Consider the following 14,463-nt stretch of genomic DNA (forward strand, 5'->3'; position numbering starts at 1 on the left):
TAGGGGAACTTTCCAATTCCCTGATCCCATAAAAATGATACAGTAATGTGCTAGCTAAATTTACAAAGGCTAAGGGAAGTATTAAGATCTGAACGCACCTGGGAAAACAGCCCTCATAAATTAACATTTATCATCACGAACACGTCCAATCAGACAACAGGGTCATCTTGGAAGAACCGCAAACTGCTAAAGAGAGAAGGAAACGGCAAGCTTTCCCTGAAAAGCTCTAACAGCTGTTACACTGTGATTTGTTATAAATTATTGGCTTTTCTTTCTTTGTCTTTAAGGAGGGCTCTTAGTCCCTCCAGTAAAAGAGCAGAATCACTAGTTCATATTTTCAGGGGGTTCATTTCTCCTATGACTCTCTGGTGGGTGGGACAGCAGCCGTTGTGCAGCATTTGCGCTAGGCAGTCATTTTGGGGAATGTGCGAGTGTGAGGTGGAGCCATACATCAGGAGACTCAGAAATGGATGTCACTGAGCCATCTCCCTAGCCACTGTGTTGAAGCCAGGGAATTGGCGATCTAGGAGTGACTTTGGTTGTCTCACTTCACATCGGATGGCTGGGTCTTACCAAAATGCCTCTTGCTGGCAGATTCATAGAAGAGCACTTGTCTCTACCTCAGAAAGAAGGCAGAATGACACTGTAGCGATGCAGAACGAGGCAAAGGAAGGAGTGCACCTTCTCTAGACAAGCCTTAGTTGAAGAAATGGAGAGATCCCATGTTCACATGACCGCACCACCACCACCACCACCACTTCCATCACAAAGAAGAAATCAGAAGATAAGGATAGATAGACAGGGTGACCCCCATTATTATCTTCATATTATAGGCAGTTAGAGCAACCCGGGCAACAAATATTTACGGTTAACCCTCCTCCCCCTTCCATCCCACTTCACTGTCTCATTCATGTGCTGTGATAAGCAAGAGTGTGAGCTCTCTGGAGTAGGGGTTGTCTTTTTAATAACCTGCCTGTACAGCACCTACCACAGTGGAGCTCTGATCCTCTGAAAGAGGTACATCTGGAGGGAGTTAACACAGCTTATTATTCTTGCTGTTTCATAGATTCTAGATGCTGATGGTGTCCCTAGGCTCTGTTTTCCAGAGGCTCTGAGTGGGCAGCAGGGCATGGATCACTTGATGATTACCTGTTCTGTTCATTCCCTCTAGGGCACCTGGCATTGGCCACTGTCAGAAGACAGGATACTGGGCTAGATGGACCTTTGGTCTGACCCAGTATGGCCGTTCTTATGTTCTTATTCTATAATACAAATAATGATTGATTATTCTTTCGAACCCATACATGTGTACTGGGCATTTCAAAGAAGGAAGTAAAGACTTAGTCCTGTTCTCAAAGAGTTTAGACTCTAACTTAGGACATAAACAAACAAAATAAAAATAGGGCAGATGGGGAGGGAGGGGAAGGACAAAGGTTACAATAATAAGATGAGGTGGTTGCTGAGGAAGGAATGGCCCCCTGTCCATCATTCTGTTACATTTGTGTTGAGTTTTCCTTTGACTCCTCACCGTTTTTGCAAGATCATTTTAGGATAGGACCAGATGCTGCAATGTGTACACTGACTAGTGCTTGTAGGTGAAATTCAGCTCTGCACAGAGCTCCAGCACAAAGCCTATTGGCTGCTTAAGTCCCATAGGTGTAAGCTTTGTGCTGGCCCTCTGCACAGGGGTGAATTTCTTTGGCCTGTGCTGTTCAGGAGGTCAGACTATGTGATCATAATGGTCCCTTCTGGTCATAAAATTTATGAAGCTGCGAAGCAGCAAGAATAATCAGCTGAGTTTACTCTGGCCGCAGATGTGCATCCGTTAAAATTTCCATCTCTTTGCTGTCCAAGTAATAAATCTGAAAACATTACAGGGCAAATAATTATCATTGCAACAGATAATGTCATGTTGTCATTCTATGGAGTGACAGACAGACAGGAGTGCCTCTTACTCTTGTACAGGCAAAGGAAATGCTCCTTACTGCATTAGAAAGGCTAACAGATTTTTGTTGCTTAGTATGTTACAAAAGGTTTTTCTTAGGCACTGTTCCCATTGAAGGTCTGCGGCAAAATTTCCATTGTCTTCAGTGGGAGCAGGAAGGCGCCTTGAATTTATCATGTGTATTCTTCCAATATCAGGGTTCATCAGGAACTTGTACCCTCTTTCAGCATGAAAGACTCTGTTTTCATGGTTGCTGGCTAGTATTAGAGGAGTCATGCTCCAAAATATTCAGTCCATGTAGATACTGTTCTGTCCTCTCGCATGGCCCGTATGTTCCATCACAGTAGCCACATGCAGCACCCATCATAGTTTGTTTAAACACATAATAACACGTCTAGCTGAAGGTTATTTGCATTCTGCTTGTTGATGTTAGCATGACGGATTTTTGTTGCAGCATCCATAACTCTGTAGAAATGCTCCATTATTCAATCCTGGCGAGCTAAGACGCTGCCCATTAAATCACCCAACACAATTCTGGGGCCATGAAAAGTCACAACTAATTTGAAATTTTATTAGCTCTCAGCTGATCTTGTTTACTGCAGAAGCAGTGTCTCAAAACCAGCCCTTTACCTCTGTATAAAACTCTGATCCTGGCGGTGAATGCTGAAGTGGAGAATCTTGGAAATGAATCACTAGGCTGCATGAGGCTTGAAAGGGGAAGCAGAGTCCTGCTGCTCCTGGGAGCACTTTACAGCCGGAAAACACTGAGGTGACCGAAAGAATTCAAGAAGAGGAGGCCCACTGTTGCTTGAAATGAATTCCCCTGCGATGCACTTGTGGGTGTGAATGTGACCTGTATTTTTAGTACTGGGGAAAAAATACTTCACACTTATTTCATCAAAGTTGAGAAATAAATTGAAGTTTGCCTCTCCCTGTAAGCAATAATGCCCAACACACAGATCATTTCCTAGAAGTTAATGACTAGCTTTACGCCTCTGACTCTTAATCCCATCTCAGCAAGGAGGGCTTTGAGAGAAATTAGAGTCCAGACAGGGAAGCTCACAGGCGATGTTGTATAGCCACAAAACATCTCTGTTTGCTCAACAGCCTAACCCTTCCAGAATGCTTAGGAGGGAAGGGCAGGGCATCAAAATCCAGGATTCTCCACTGTCATGCATATGCAAGTGCTCCGTCCAGCTAGCCACCAGGAGGTCGGTGTCCAGACTGGGAACTCCATGTTGTTGTTGTTATAAACCACCCAAAACATTTTTTAAAAGGAAATTATTTGTGGCCTTGATTCTGTAAGACTTCGCATGGTGAGCAGGTAGCGAAAGCAAGGTGGCTGTGTTCCAGCTAACCTGGAAGCTATCCCAGGGATGCACATAATGAACAGGGTTAGCATAGTCATCCGCATTGAACATGGTGACCTAGACTTTCAAAAGTGACTAATGATTTTGAGCACCTCGATTTGTGGGTGCCCAGTTTGTGACACTTTAAAAGGACCTCACTTTTAGAAAGTGCTGAGCCACCAACACCTGAAAATCTAACCTGTTTCAGGGGTCTCGGGTTTGGCATCCCATCACTGAGGCACCCAGAATCACTTGTCATTTTGAGAAATCTTGCTCTGCAGAGTCCATGCCCCTTTTTATGCGTACTCCCTCACTCTCACCCAGGGTAAAGACTCATTGGGGTGCGATGGAGAAAGAGGTGTATGCAGACACATGGGTTTAAGTGTCACCCCAGCGTGCTGGTGAGGCACTGAGGGGAGCACTCCCTTCTTTGTCACCTGTCTCGTTTCTAGACAGTAGTAGCTTGGTGGCCTAATTAATGCAGGGTCCTATGTATCTTTATTGGTAAGTCCCGGTTCTCCCTTCGATGAAAGTTTGCACTGAGTAGCTAAAACCAGTGTGGCTGGAAGTTGAAGCTAGACAGACTCAAACTGGAAATAGGGCACACGTGTTTAATAGTGAAGTTGATTGTTCTTATTATTATTACTTGTATTGAGCCCCCAGTCATTGTGCTAGGTGCTGCATAAAGACAATAAAAAGATGGTCCCTGCCCCCAAAGAGTGTAAGGTCCAAGTAACCCTTCGGAACAGCTTCCCAACAAGGTAGATCCTCCATCAATTGAAGTCTCTAAAACAATCCTGAATGGCTTTCTAAAAGATGTATTGTAGCTCAACTGCAAATTAATTGGGCTTAATGCAGGAATCACTGGGTGAAATTATCTGGCCTGTGTTATTCAGACCATCGGGCTAGATGATTGTCACGGTCTCTTCTGGCCTTAAAGTCTCAGAACAACGCCAGCTGGATGCTTTGGAGCGGCCTCTTTCTCGGTGCCAGGAAAGCAGAAGTCATGCTGCTGAGCAGATTGTCCCTCTGGCAATATAGTTCCGCCTTCGTGTCTGCCCCTAGTTGAAGGGATTCATTGAAGGTAGAGAGTCAAGTGAGGAATCTTGTGGTTATTTTTGAAGCTGTTCCCCCAAGGGATGCACCACGTAGTGGACGTGGTAGAAAAATGTTGGTGTCACAATCTCCACAGGCTACAACTTTAATTACCTGATGGTAACCTTTCAACAACAACACATGCCTCGTGGTTTGATTACTGTAATTCCCTCCACGTGATTTAGGATCCAGCAACAAATTCACTTACTGATCTGTGCAACCCGGGGCATATTATGGCCACTGTGTACCCTGCCCCCTACATCAGTGGATTGACTTTAAATTGGCATCCTTGGTTTTTAAAGCCCATGGATCATATTTGAGACCTCTTCCTTGAGTCTCCCTCTGACGGATAGTTATGCTCTTACACCATCCACCTGTTAGGAATTCTGTCAGACCTCTCAGGTCAGCGTGCCTTTGCTGCAATTGACTGTAGGGTGCAGTACTCATTTCTGTCTCAGTCCATCATCCCACCTTTAAAAAAACACCTCCAGCCGTTGTGTGTATCAAAGGTGTTTTGGAGTAGGACCCATCTGGCCTTGTCAATACCTTCTTCCCCGATTCTCTTTGCCTCTCTTTTCATACTGCGCCCCTTCACTTGTTTTCATCTCTTGGATTATCGGCGCGTGGCTTTTATTGCATTTTAATTTGTTTTTATTCATCTGTGTAGCTCCCTGAGCAACTTGCTTTGTGGGGAGGGCTCTTCATAAATGTCACTTTATCCTACGACTTTGACAGGGAAAGTAAGAGCTCACGGGATGTGAGAAGACACAGCTGTATGCAACATCATTTATTTCTTCTTACCATTCACTGAAAGACACCACATTGATAACTGATGGGCTTTTTTACAGTAAAAAACAAACGAAAAAGATACTTGGATGGGTGGCTGAACATCGTTATTTATTATCTGGTTTGTAGTTTAACTCTTGCAGGTTTTTGGGACGTCTCAGACACAAGCAGTCCCTACATTTTCCAAGCTGAAAGAAGTTTAGCACTATAGCTTCCATTAAAGCCAATGAGAGTTGAGTAGCTAAATCTGCATTCAACTCACAGGGAACTTAAGGGCTATAAGATGTCAGTGACATGGTCCTTTGGTGTAGTTATACCCAACTTAGAAAACAAGGACTGAAAAGTATTAGGAGAAAGGCTAATCTGTAGCCTGGTTCCCAGCATTCCTGCATCTGCGAGATATTCTCCTGTGTATCTGCTCCTGAAACACACATCTGCAGCTTTCTGTGAAGACAGAAATTCCTTGCCATCTTACAATTTCAAATCCCAAACTGCAGCTCTCATGTCTGAAATAAAGACAGGGTAATGAAAAGGTATGGTACAGCAGGTTTGCCAGCCTCTCACTACAGTGTCTGCAGCCTTATAAAACATTATTAATGTGTGGGAGCAAATGACAAGGTGTCATCTCACTTGAAGCTGTAATCTCTACAGTAATGGGGTGGGTTGTTTTTTTTTTTTTTTTTTTAAAGCTAGATATAGATAGACATATTAGAGCTACACCGTTCTTTATTTTTTAAACTGTGTCTCAGATTCCAACTGAGATTCAACCTTGCAAAATCCTACTAGCCCAATCATCTGTTTCTTTTGATGGGCAGCTAAAATATAGTTAGTACTTTTGTCATTATCATCATTCATCATGAGACAAGGCAGATGGGCAGATTTTGTGTGTGAGCTGGTGCATTGTCATGACAATTTGGAAGGAGTTATAGAGAGAGAGATAAGTACCGACAGGAAGAGAGGTAATAGATTGGATTTTCAGAAGCACTCAGCGGTGGCCTAAATGAGCTCCCATTAATATCAATGGCAATTAGCCAACACTGACCACTTTTTAAAATCTCTCTCTCGCGCACACACACACACACACACACTATTGGCCAGATTCTGTTCCTAGTTACCCCGGTGTGAATTTGGAATAATTGCTTTAAGTCAGGGGAATGTCTCCTGATTTATATCCGTGCAACTGGGCTCAGACCGTGACACACAGTGTGTAGTAAAGGCAAGCTGATTTGGTTTATTTTGCAATAATTTCTTAGAAATTGAAAATATTCTGTCCTGCCACCTGAGGGACAGTTTTACTGTCCATGCACATTCAGTTTTTGACTCTGTGCTGAGACTGCCAATAGGATACTAGCTACTGAGGGTGGTTTGGCTGATACGGATCGCTTCTAGGGGTTGGTCTGACAGCACCGTACATTTCACATAAGCCTCTGAGCAGCCATCACATGGTAATAGTTTTCATTCCCTATCAAACTGCCTTATTTGAACTGATGACTTAGAAGTGAAGGGCTCCATATCCCATTAACCAAGCCCCAAACGTCTAGTCCCTTAATCTGATTTAAGAATCCATCTCAAGTGCATGCTAACTACTTTTATTTTTGAATGTATTGCTTCACCAAACCCCCACAGAGCTATCATGCTTTTTCTTTGCATTTCCTTCCCTGTCGTTGTTTATTACCAAGATGTTTGTGATGAACTGTGGCATCACAGAACGTATTGGGGAAGAGAGGAAGAGTCCTGTGGAAATTAGATGCTTCTGTTTACACACATGGTTGCTTGGCAAACAACAATACTTAATTCTAGTAAAATATGCTTAGTAGGCTTTCCTCGTGCATGTGACTGCTAGTGCTATTTTTATCGCAAATTGAGTGCTGGTGAAAGGTACAGGATTGACAGCCGGGGAGTGTGAAGCCCTCTGTTGATCCAGAGAATAGGTACGGCACAAGCAGACGCAGAGCACACTTCCCCTCGCAGGCCCGCTTTATCCCTTTCCCCACCACTGAATCTTGCAGGGACCACTCCTTTAAGTGTGAGACTGTAGTTCAGCTTTCCAGCACGGAGCTTTAGCGGGTGGCTCCACTGACTTCAATGGGGCTATGGTGAGTTGTACCAGTGAAGGATCTGGGCCTCAGTGCCTGCTTAGCCCTGAGTGTCTGCTGAAAATGGAACTGATAGCACCAGGTGTGGGGGTCGAGGTTTAGATTCCTGGCTTTAGGGAACAGGCCTGAGGCACCAGACTCATTTCACACAAGCTAAGAACAGCCATCAGATGGTAACAGCCTTCACTTGCTACCAGCCTGTCTGAATTTGACGGGGTGACCAAGAGCGAGGTGAAAAATTCTGTATCCTATTATCAATCCCCTGAGATTTTCAGTTCTCCTTCTTTCAAAAAAATCTGCTATCTTGAGCTTCATCTTTTCCATTCAAATAGCTTTTAAAACAACAAGCCATACCCTGCGCTGGTGTAAATCTGTGTCACTCCATTGAAATCAGCAGAGCTTCACAAAGGTCCACGAGCAGGGGATCTGGCCACTTGGATGTGTCTCACGCACCTTGTCACTGCTGCTCTCAAATCTCCCTTTCCTTTCTGCAGATGGCTTGGTGGACTGTATGGACCCAGATTGCTGCTTGCAGCCTTTGTGCCATGTTAACCCACTGTGCCTGGGCTCACCTGACCCCCTGGATATCATACAGGAGACTCAAACCCCCACATCCCAACAGAACTTGCACTCTTTCTATGATCGAATCAAGTTCCTGATTGGCAAGGACAGCACACACGTCATCCCGGGAGAGAATCCATTCGATGGAGGGTAAGTGTTTGGGGGGGATTTTAAACAAGAATTAAAGCTCAAGTCCTACGTTCCCAGTCAGAGGTAGAATGGGGAATTGTGTGCAATGAAATACTAATAAAGAACAGCAGAAAGATGCAGGAGACAAACACTGTGTCATTACTACCGTCCCAAATGCCTGCCTATGGGAAATAGATAGCTGAAGAATTTCATAACTAATATAAAGCTGCTGACGGTCCTCCCAGGGGTAAGGCACACACAGATCGAGAAATTAAAGAGACAGAGCCATTTTTCTGCACTATCAAATCCATACCCTCTCTGTTCAGCTTTTCATTATACTCTTTCCTCTAATGGTAAGACTCGGTTGCTCTGCTAATCTTTGTAGAGTAGTGGAATTAATTTATCTGGTTCATTCTATGTCCATCTGTTTCCTTTATTAGTCAGCCCTTTTCAGGAAACCTTTCTATCTCCCATCTTACATTCATCCCAGGGTGTATCCCATGGGTCAGAATCCACCTGTCGGTTTCTGTGAGACCGCGCACAGTTGGCCTTAGAATTAATTCAGAAGTGTGTTCCATTTAGACTACATGCCCATGCTCCACCTTGGGTGAAAGTGGTTTTCCCACTCGGAATGTGCTCTCTAGCAGTGATGAGCTGCCAGAATGTTAATAACCGGGTCCCTACCAGGTCTTCGGCGGCACTTTGGCGCCAGGTCCTTCAGTGCCGCCGAAGACCTGGAGTGAGCAAAAGACCTGCTACCGAAGTGCCGCCGCCAACCCGGTAGGGAATCAGTTATTAAGCGCCGCTTGGTGAGTACAAGCCCGAGATTCCCCACCCTAACTGCCCCCCGGGACCCCACCCCCTACCCAACTCACCCCGCTCCCTGTCCCCTGACTGCCCCGACCCCATCCACCACCACCCCGACAGACCCCTGGAACTCCCACGCGTACCCAACCCCCCCCCCCGTTCCCCGTCCCCTGACCTCCGCCCCCTCCAACCACTCCCTGCCCCTTATCCAACCCCTCCTCCCAGCCCCGGCCCGGCCCCCTTATCATGCTGCTCAGGGCAGCATGTATGGATGCCGTACGGCCCGCTGGAGCTCGCAACCCCACCCCCTTACCGTGCCTCTCAAAGAGGCAGGAGCTGCAGAGCTGCCCAGGAGTGGTCCAGAGCATTGGCGCCGGGCTCTGCGAGAGGGGGGAAGGTGAGGGAGGGGCCGGGGGAGCCTCCCCAGGCGGGAGCTCAGGCGGGCCAGACAGGTGGGCCGGAGTTTGCCCACCCCTTTAACAACCAGTTCTAAACCGGTTTCTGAATTTAACTCGCGCGACCCGGCTCCAGCTCACCACTGCTCTCTAGTACCCAGGTTCCTTTGCAGTTGCTCACTTAAGCTTCCGCTTGCTCTGCCACAGTGGTGCACTGGCAGGAAGCAGGAGACTAAGACACTTCCTTCCTGTGCAAATGGCCCAAGTTGCTTTTTTCACACAGAAGCCAGTGAGTGAGTGCTACTAATCCAGCTTGGTTCAGGGTTTGGCTTCCCTTGTTCACACGAATGTGCTCTGCAACAGTGCCCTGAAAACAGCAATCCCAGGTTGACAGACTCTGCATCCCCTCCCATCTCAGTTACAGAAAGGAGTTGTAACTAGAGTTACAGCCTCATGTTACATATGACTATTAAAGGCCTTCAAAGAGCTTGACAAGGTCCTGCAGCATAGAGAAGGCCTGATATTTCTCATGTAAAAAGTAAGGCAGAAAGTAGGTTGAAGTTTTTTAATGCTGAGACATTCTTCATCATCATCATCATCATCATCAGAAATAGGGAACAGCAAGAATCACGTCTGCCGTTCATGCCCCAAATCAGCAAAGTGAATGCCTAACTTTAAGCACATGAATAGTTCTGTTGAAGTCATGGGGCGACTTGTGCTTACTGTAAAACACATGCTTAAGTGCCTTGCTGAATTCTTGATAATTCAGTGATCATTCGCTATGTTCTGAGTTCTGTCTTTCGGAAGCTATCATGGGAAGGGTTCTAGACATCTCTGATCAAACTTGGCAGTGTCAGAGTTTAAATTCAATCTAATTAATTATCCCTTATGTTCCGCTTTCCCAGAGAAAGTCGCTGTGCCATGGAAATGCATTGGAATTGTAAACACCTAATTTGGCATGCTCCTAGGGCCAATTCAATACTTGCAATTCCACAGCCACCCCAGGCCCTGTTGAAGCTGATCCCAGGTTATTCCATGGATCAGCTGACAAAAGGATATTGCCCTCGGTACCCCATGCGCACCACCCTCTGTGACTCACCATCTAGAGTGGTCCTGGAAGCTGACCTCAGACGTGAGCCTCTTAAAAGTACGTCAGTGTCAGTGAGTCTGCTTGATATGCCGTTGTCCATGATTTGCCTCTCTGCCAAGCCCAAGAAGGCTAACTACAGGCCTTTGGATTAAAGCCAAGCAGTCATTCTGTAGCAAACAATGTTATCTTTATCAGTCTTCAGAAGACTATAAATTTTATAGCTGGATTCTAAACAGTGCAGACTCTTGCCTAAGTGTTAGTTTAGCAGATCCTCAACTGTCAGATACCAGGATTCTTAGTTATTGCAGTAAAAAGCATGTACCAGAACACGGAATAAATTATACTAGAAATTTCATTTTCAAGATTATTTTTGGGGTAGCATTTCTCAAGGCTGAGCTGTCAATCACGAGCATTATTATAGGGGAATCTGACGTCAGATCATGTATAACAACATTTTTTAAGGACAGGAAGATTTGTTATATGTAGATCCAACATTATGTCCATGTTTAATGAGCTTTCCCACTGACAACTGAAGAACTGTCGGATTCTACTGTCCATATATTACAATGCAATTTGTTTGTGTTCTTTAAGAGCCTACGCTGCTTTCAATAACAAGCAGATATTCCAGGAATTACTCATGTCACCCATTCATATAGTGGGTGAAGCTGCCCAATAATGTACTGATATGACGAGAGTGAAATTCACTCCTGTGCCCCAGTACAAGATCTATGTTACAGCTTAAGTGCCACTTAAGTCCTTAAAAACAGGGCTTAAATGGTTCATAGGCTTTGGGCTGGCTCTCTTTTCTGCTCAGGAGTGGATTTCACCTCCAAGTATGTAAATATCCTACTGTTGAAAGATGTGAGCTCAAAAGAGACATCTGCCACCCAAAAGGCTGAGGTTTCAAACATCCCTGGCACGTAAAGCTCTTCCTTTGCTAGAACAGGGAATGCAAAGATTAAAATTAATGGGACAGGTTTCATAAATGATTATTTTTCATTTATAACATTGGAACTAGTAAATTGGCCTTCCTGTTTAATCTACTTTCAGCATGAAGAGCTCTGCAATTACATCAGTTATTTATGACATTTTGCTATTCTTTAAATATCAACACTGGGTGATTATCAATAAATATGGCCTGCAGACATGCCACCTCCAGCTGTGATATCACATCTCACAAGTTAAACAGCCTTGATCTTAGCATAGAAGCTCTCTAAGGAAAACCCATGTGCTGCAGAAAGTGATGTTAGTGGCTCAGTAGGTGGGTACTTCTTCTTCTTAGCAAGTGCCAGGCCAGTGCCCCAGCACGGTATCAGGGACACTTGTGACACTGAGCTGCTGGAGGTGCTGTTATTCTGACGAGATGTAAAACTCGGGTCCTGAGCCCTTGCGGTCACTTTTCACGGGGATTGGGATGTTCTGGACTAACAGGATACTCGCTATCCTGAAGTTTTCGGTGCTGTTGCTGTGTGCCGTTTAAAGCTATCACTTGTCACCCGAGAGGTGGCAACTCTGCACTATTCCTACCCAGAGAAAATGTGTGTGGTCGGTAAAGTGCTCTGGGATCCACTCCACAGGGCTGATAGGGGGACACACATATGCACACCATTTATCATTAACATCCAGAAAACAGAACACAGATTCTTGTTGTTGAATCTTCCCCGCTGCTTGTGTCGAGTGTGTGATAGGCAGATAATAATCTTGCTGCTATCAGCGAGACTGCTTGCAGAGGAAAGTAATGCTTGGCGTGAGTCAGGGTGGTAGCATTTGTTCCTAAGCGATGACATATGTAGCCATTTCCTTTTTCCCTTCCAGGGCCATACCCTGGCCTGTCTTGTCTGCCTGCACAATGGGGGTGGATGGGGAGAGGGTGCAGCGAGTCTGTTTACTGCACTGGAAGTGATCAGAATTCTGGCCCCTGTTTTACCTTCTGCACTATCCAGGTAACTCCCATGTCAGTGTAGGAGTTACTCGGCTCCTGCATGGGGGAGATTAGCACCCTGGAGTGCAGAGCAGGGGGAATCGGCAGTAGTGGGCATCCCAACAGGAGCAGGGTGGGCAGTGGGTCCGAGCAGGGGGAGGGGTCCACTCAGCAGCCTTTAAAAATGTGCTGCAGGGTTGCTGTTTCTGTGTGCAGTCCATGCCTTCAGCGCCCTGGAGAAGGCATTCTGCCTGCCTGCTTTTGTCCTCCATGGGGAGAATGCCTCCAGCCACTGTGGCTGGTGTGATGCCCGTCTGTGGCCCTCCCACTAATGCAGCAGCAGCTTCTAAAGCCACAATCTAGCCCTCCCTGTCTATTTATTGCTTGAGTTTGTATGTAATGCTATTGTTGGAAGGGAGGTGTTTATCATCCCTGGTGGAACCATATCAACACAGTACGTTTGCATTTCCTACATGGCCTGTGTAGAAGTGGCAACAGAATGAAATATATGACAGAATACCTATACAATACATCCCCTGGGCTTTAGAGACGCAGCTTAGCTACCCTTTAGGAAGAACAGCAGTGCAGATCATCTAATGGAGTACAAATAAACGAATATCTCATGACAGCTAGCCTTTGAGTGAATTTATTATTGAATTACACTCTAGCTTTTTAAGAACAAGCTGAACTGACAAGCCACCTCATCACCGCAAAAAGGGGAGAAAAAAAAGACAGTGATAAATTACCCTGATGGATAAAGGTAAAGACCGTGTCTCCTCCAAAATACCAGCAATTATATAGTATTCATATCTGGGTAAAAAAAACAAAAAACAAAAACTGCCCATATTGAAATGAGTGTTTATGATGATAAAGCAAGTAGCTAAATTAAATTCTGAATGCACAGAATGTCTTTTTGCATCATTTTGATGAACAGATAACAAGTACTCGTCTGCCACTTGATCATTCTTGTATTGATTTCAAAACCACTTACTTTTGCTCTTTGCTTTGTATCTTTAAGCCGTTCTGAGTTGTCCGTCACCATAAAGAGCAGGGCAAGATGCACTGATGTCAAGTTGTTGACTTTCAAGAGGGACACCTGATATCCTTGTTCTCTCTTGAGGGACAGTGTCAGACAGTAGTCTAAATTCATGGCCCGCGGAGTCTCCTATGTCAAGTGTCAGCATAGGACTAAGCTACCTCTGGAAGCCAGGCATAGAACAGACTTTTTTCTATAGTGTGTTTTAAAAGAACTCAGAGTGTTTTGAAAGAGTATCTGCTTTTGGCCCCCGGATGGATTATGACACAGCTGTCATGTAAAGCCATGATACTGTGCTGTCAGTATAATTAACTTTCCGTGAACCCACCATAATTATATGCGCAACTGGAAACAAGGAAAAGACCTATGGAATAGAACTCAGTGTTGTGTATGAGTACCCTCGTGAAGATTGTCCTCTGGTACTAGCTACAGAGAGACTCTCTTCCCTCCCTCCCTAGAGCCAATACACAGGGAAGGAAGAAGATCCAATGGTTTAAAATTCTGACTGGAAATCAGATTTCTTGGGTTCTCTTTCCAACTCTGCTACTGATTCCTGATATAACCTGAAGCTAATCATATCACCTCTCTATGCCTCAGTTTCCCCATCTATTCAATGGGGATAACAACGTGTACCTACCCTAGAAGAGTGTTTGAGGCCAAGTTACTAAATGGTTATAAAAGCGTGTTGAGTTCTTGAGATGGAAAGTACTGTATAAATGGAACAGTTTGGTATTTTATAATATATAGTGTGTATGTTTTTTATTATTTTTTATTATTATTTTGCACAATCAAACCCTACCTCATCTATTATCTAGTGCAGGGGTCGGCAACCTTTCAGAAGTGGTGTGTCGAGTCTCCATTTATTCGCTCTAATTTAAGGTTTCGCGTGCCAGTCATACATTTTAACCTTTTTAGAAGGTCTCTTTCTATAAGTCTATAAAAGGGGTTGGCAACCTACGGCACGCGTACCAAACATGGCACGCGAGCCGATTTTGAGTGGCACGCTGCCTGCCCGGTGAGAGGAGGAGGAGGAGGGGCAGAGGGGCCGGAAAGCGCCATGCTGGGGGAAGAAGCGGGGGAGGAGGGAAGCTTGGCTGCTGCAGGACCAATGTTTTGCCTCCTGCCTCCACAGGGGAGAGCGGTGGGGGGGTCCCTGCCCCCTGCCCCACTCAGCCCCCCCGCCCACCGCTCTCCCCTGCAGGGGCAGGAGGCAGAAGCTTGGTTCTGTGGCAGCCAAGCTTCCCCCCCCCCCC

At 45.4% G+C, this 14,463-nt stretch overlaps 1 protein-coding gene across 2 annotated transcripts in view; it reads left to right on the top strand.

Moving 5' to 3' along the window:
- Positions 1-14,463, top strand: part of TENM4 (teneurin transmembrane protein 4) — a 768,234-nt gene that overhangs the window by 633,769 nt on the left and 120,002 nt on the right. For both annotated transcript variants that reach the window (XM_034759079.1, XM_034759080.1), the window contains one exon: positions 7,766-7,982. In XM_034759079.1, coding sequence (XP_034614970.1) covers positions 7,766-7,982 — 217 coding nt within the window. The remainder of the gene's footprint in view (positions 1-7,765; positions 7,983-14,463) is intronic.

This window comes from Trachemys scripta, chromosome 1 (assembly GCF_013100865.1).
Source record: "Trachemys scripta elegans isolate TJP31775 chromosome 1, CAS_Tse_1.0, whole genome shotgun sequence".
In the NCBI taxonomy this organism is placed as follows: domain Eukaryota; kingdom Metazoa; phylum Chordata; order Testudines; family Emydidae; genus Trachemys; species Trachemys scripta.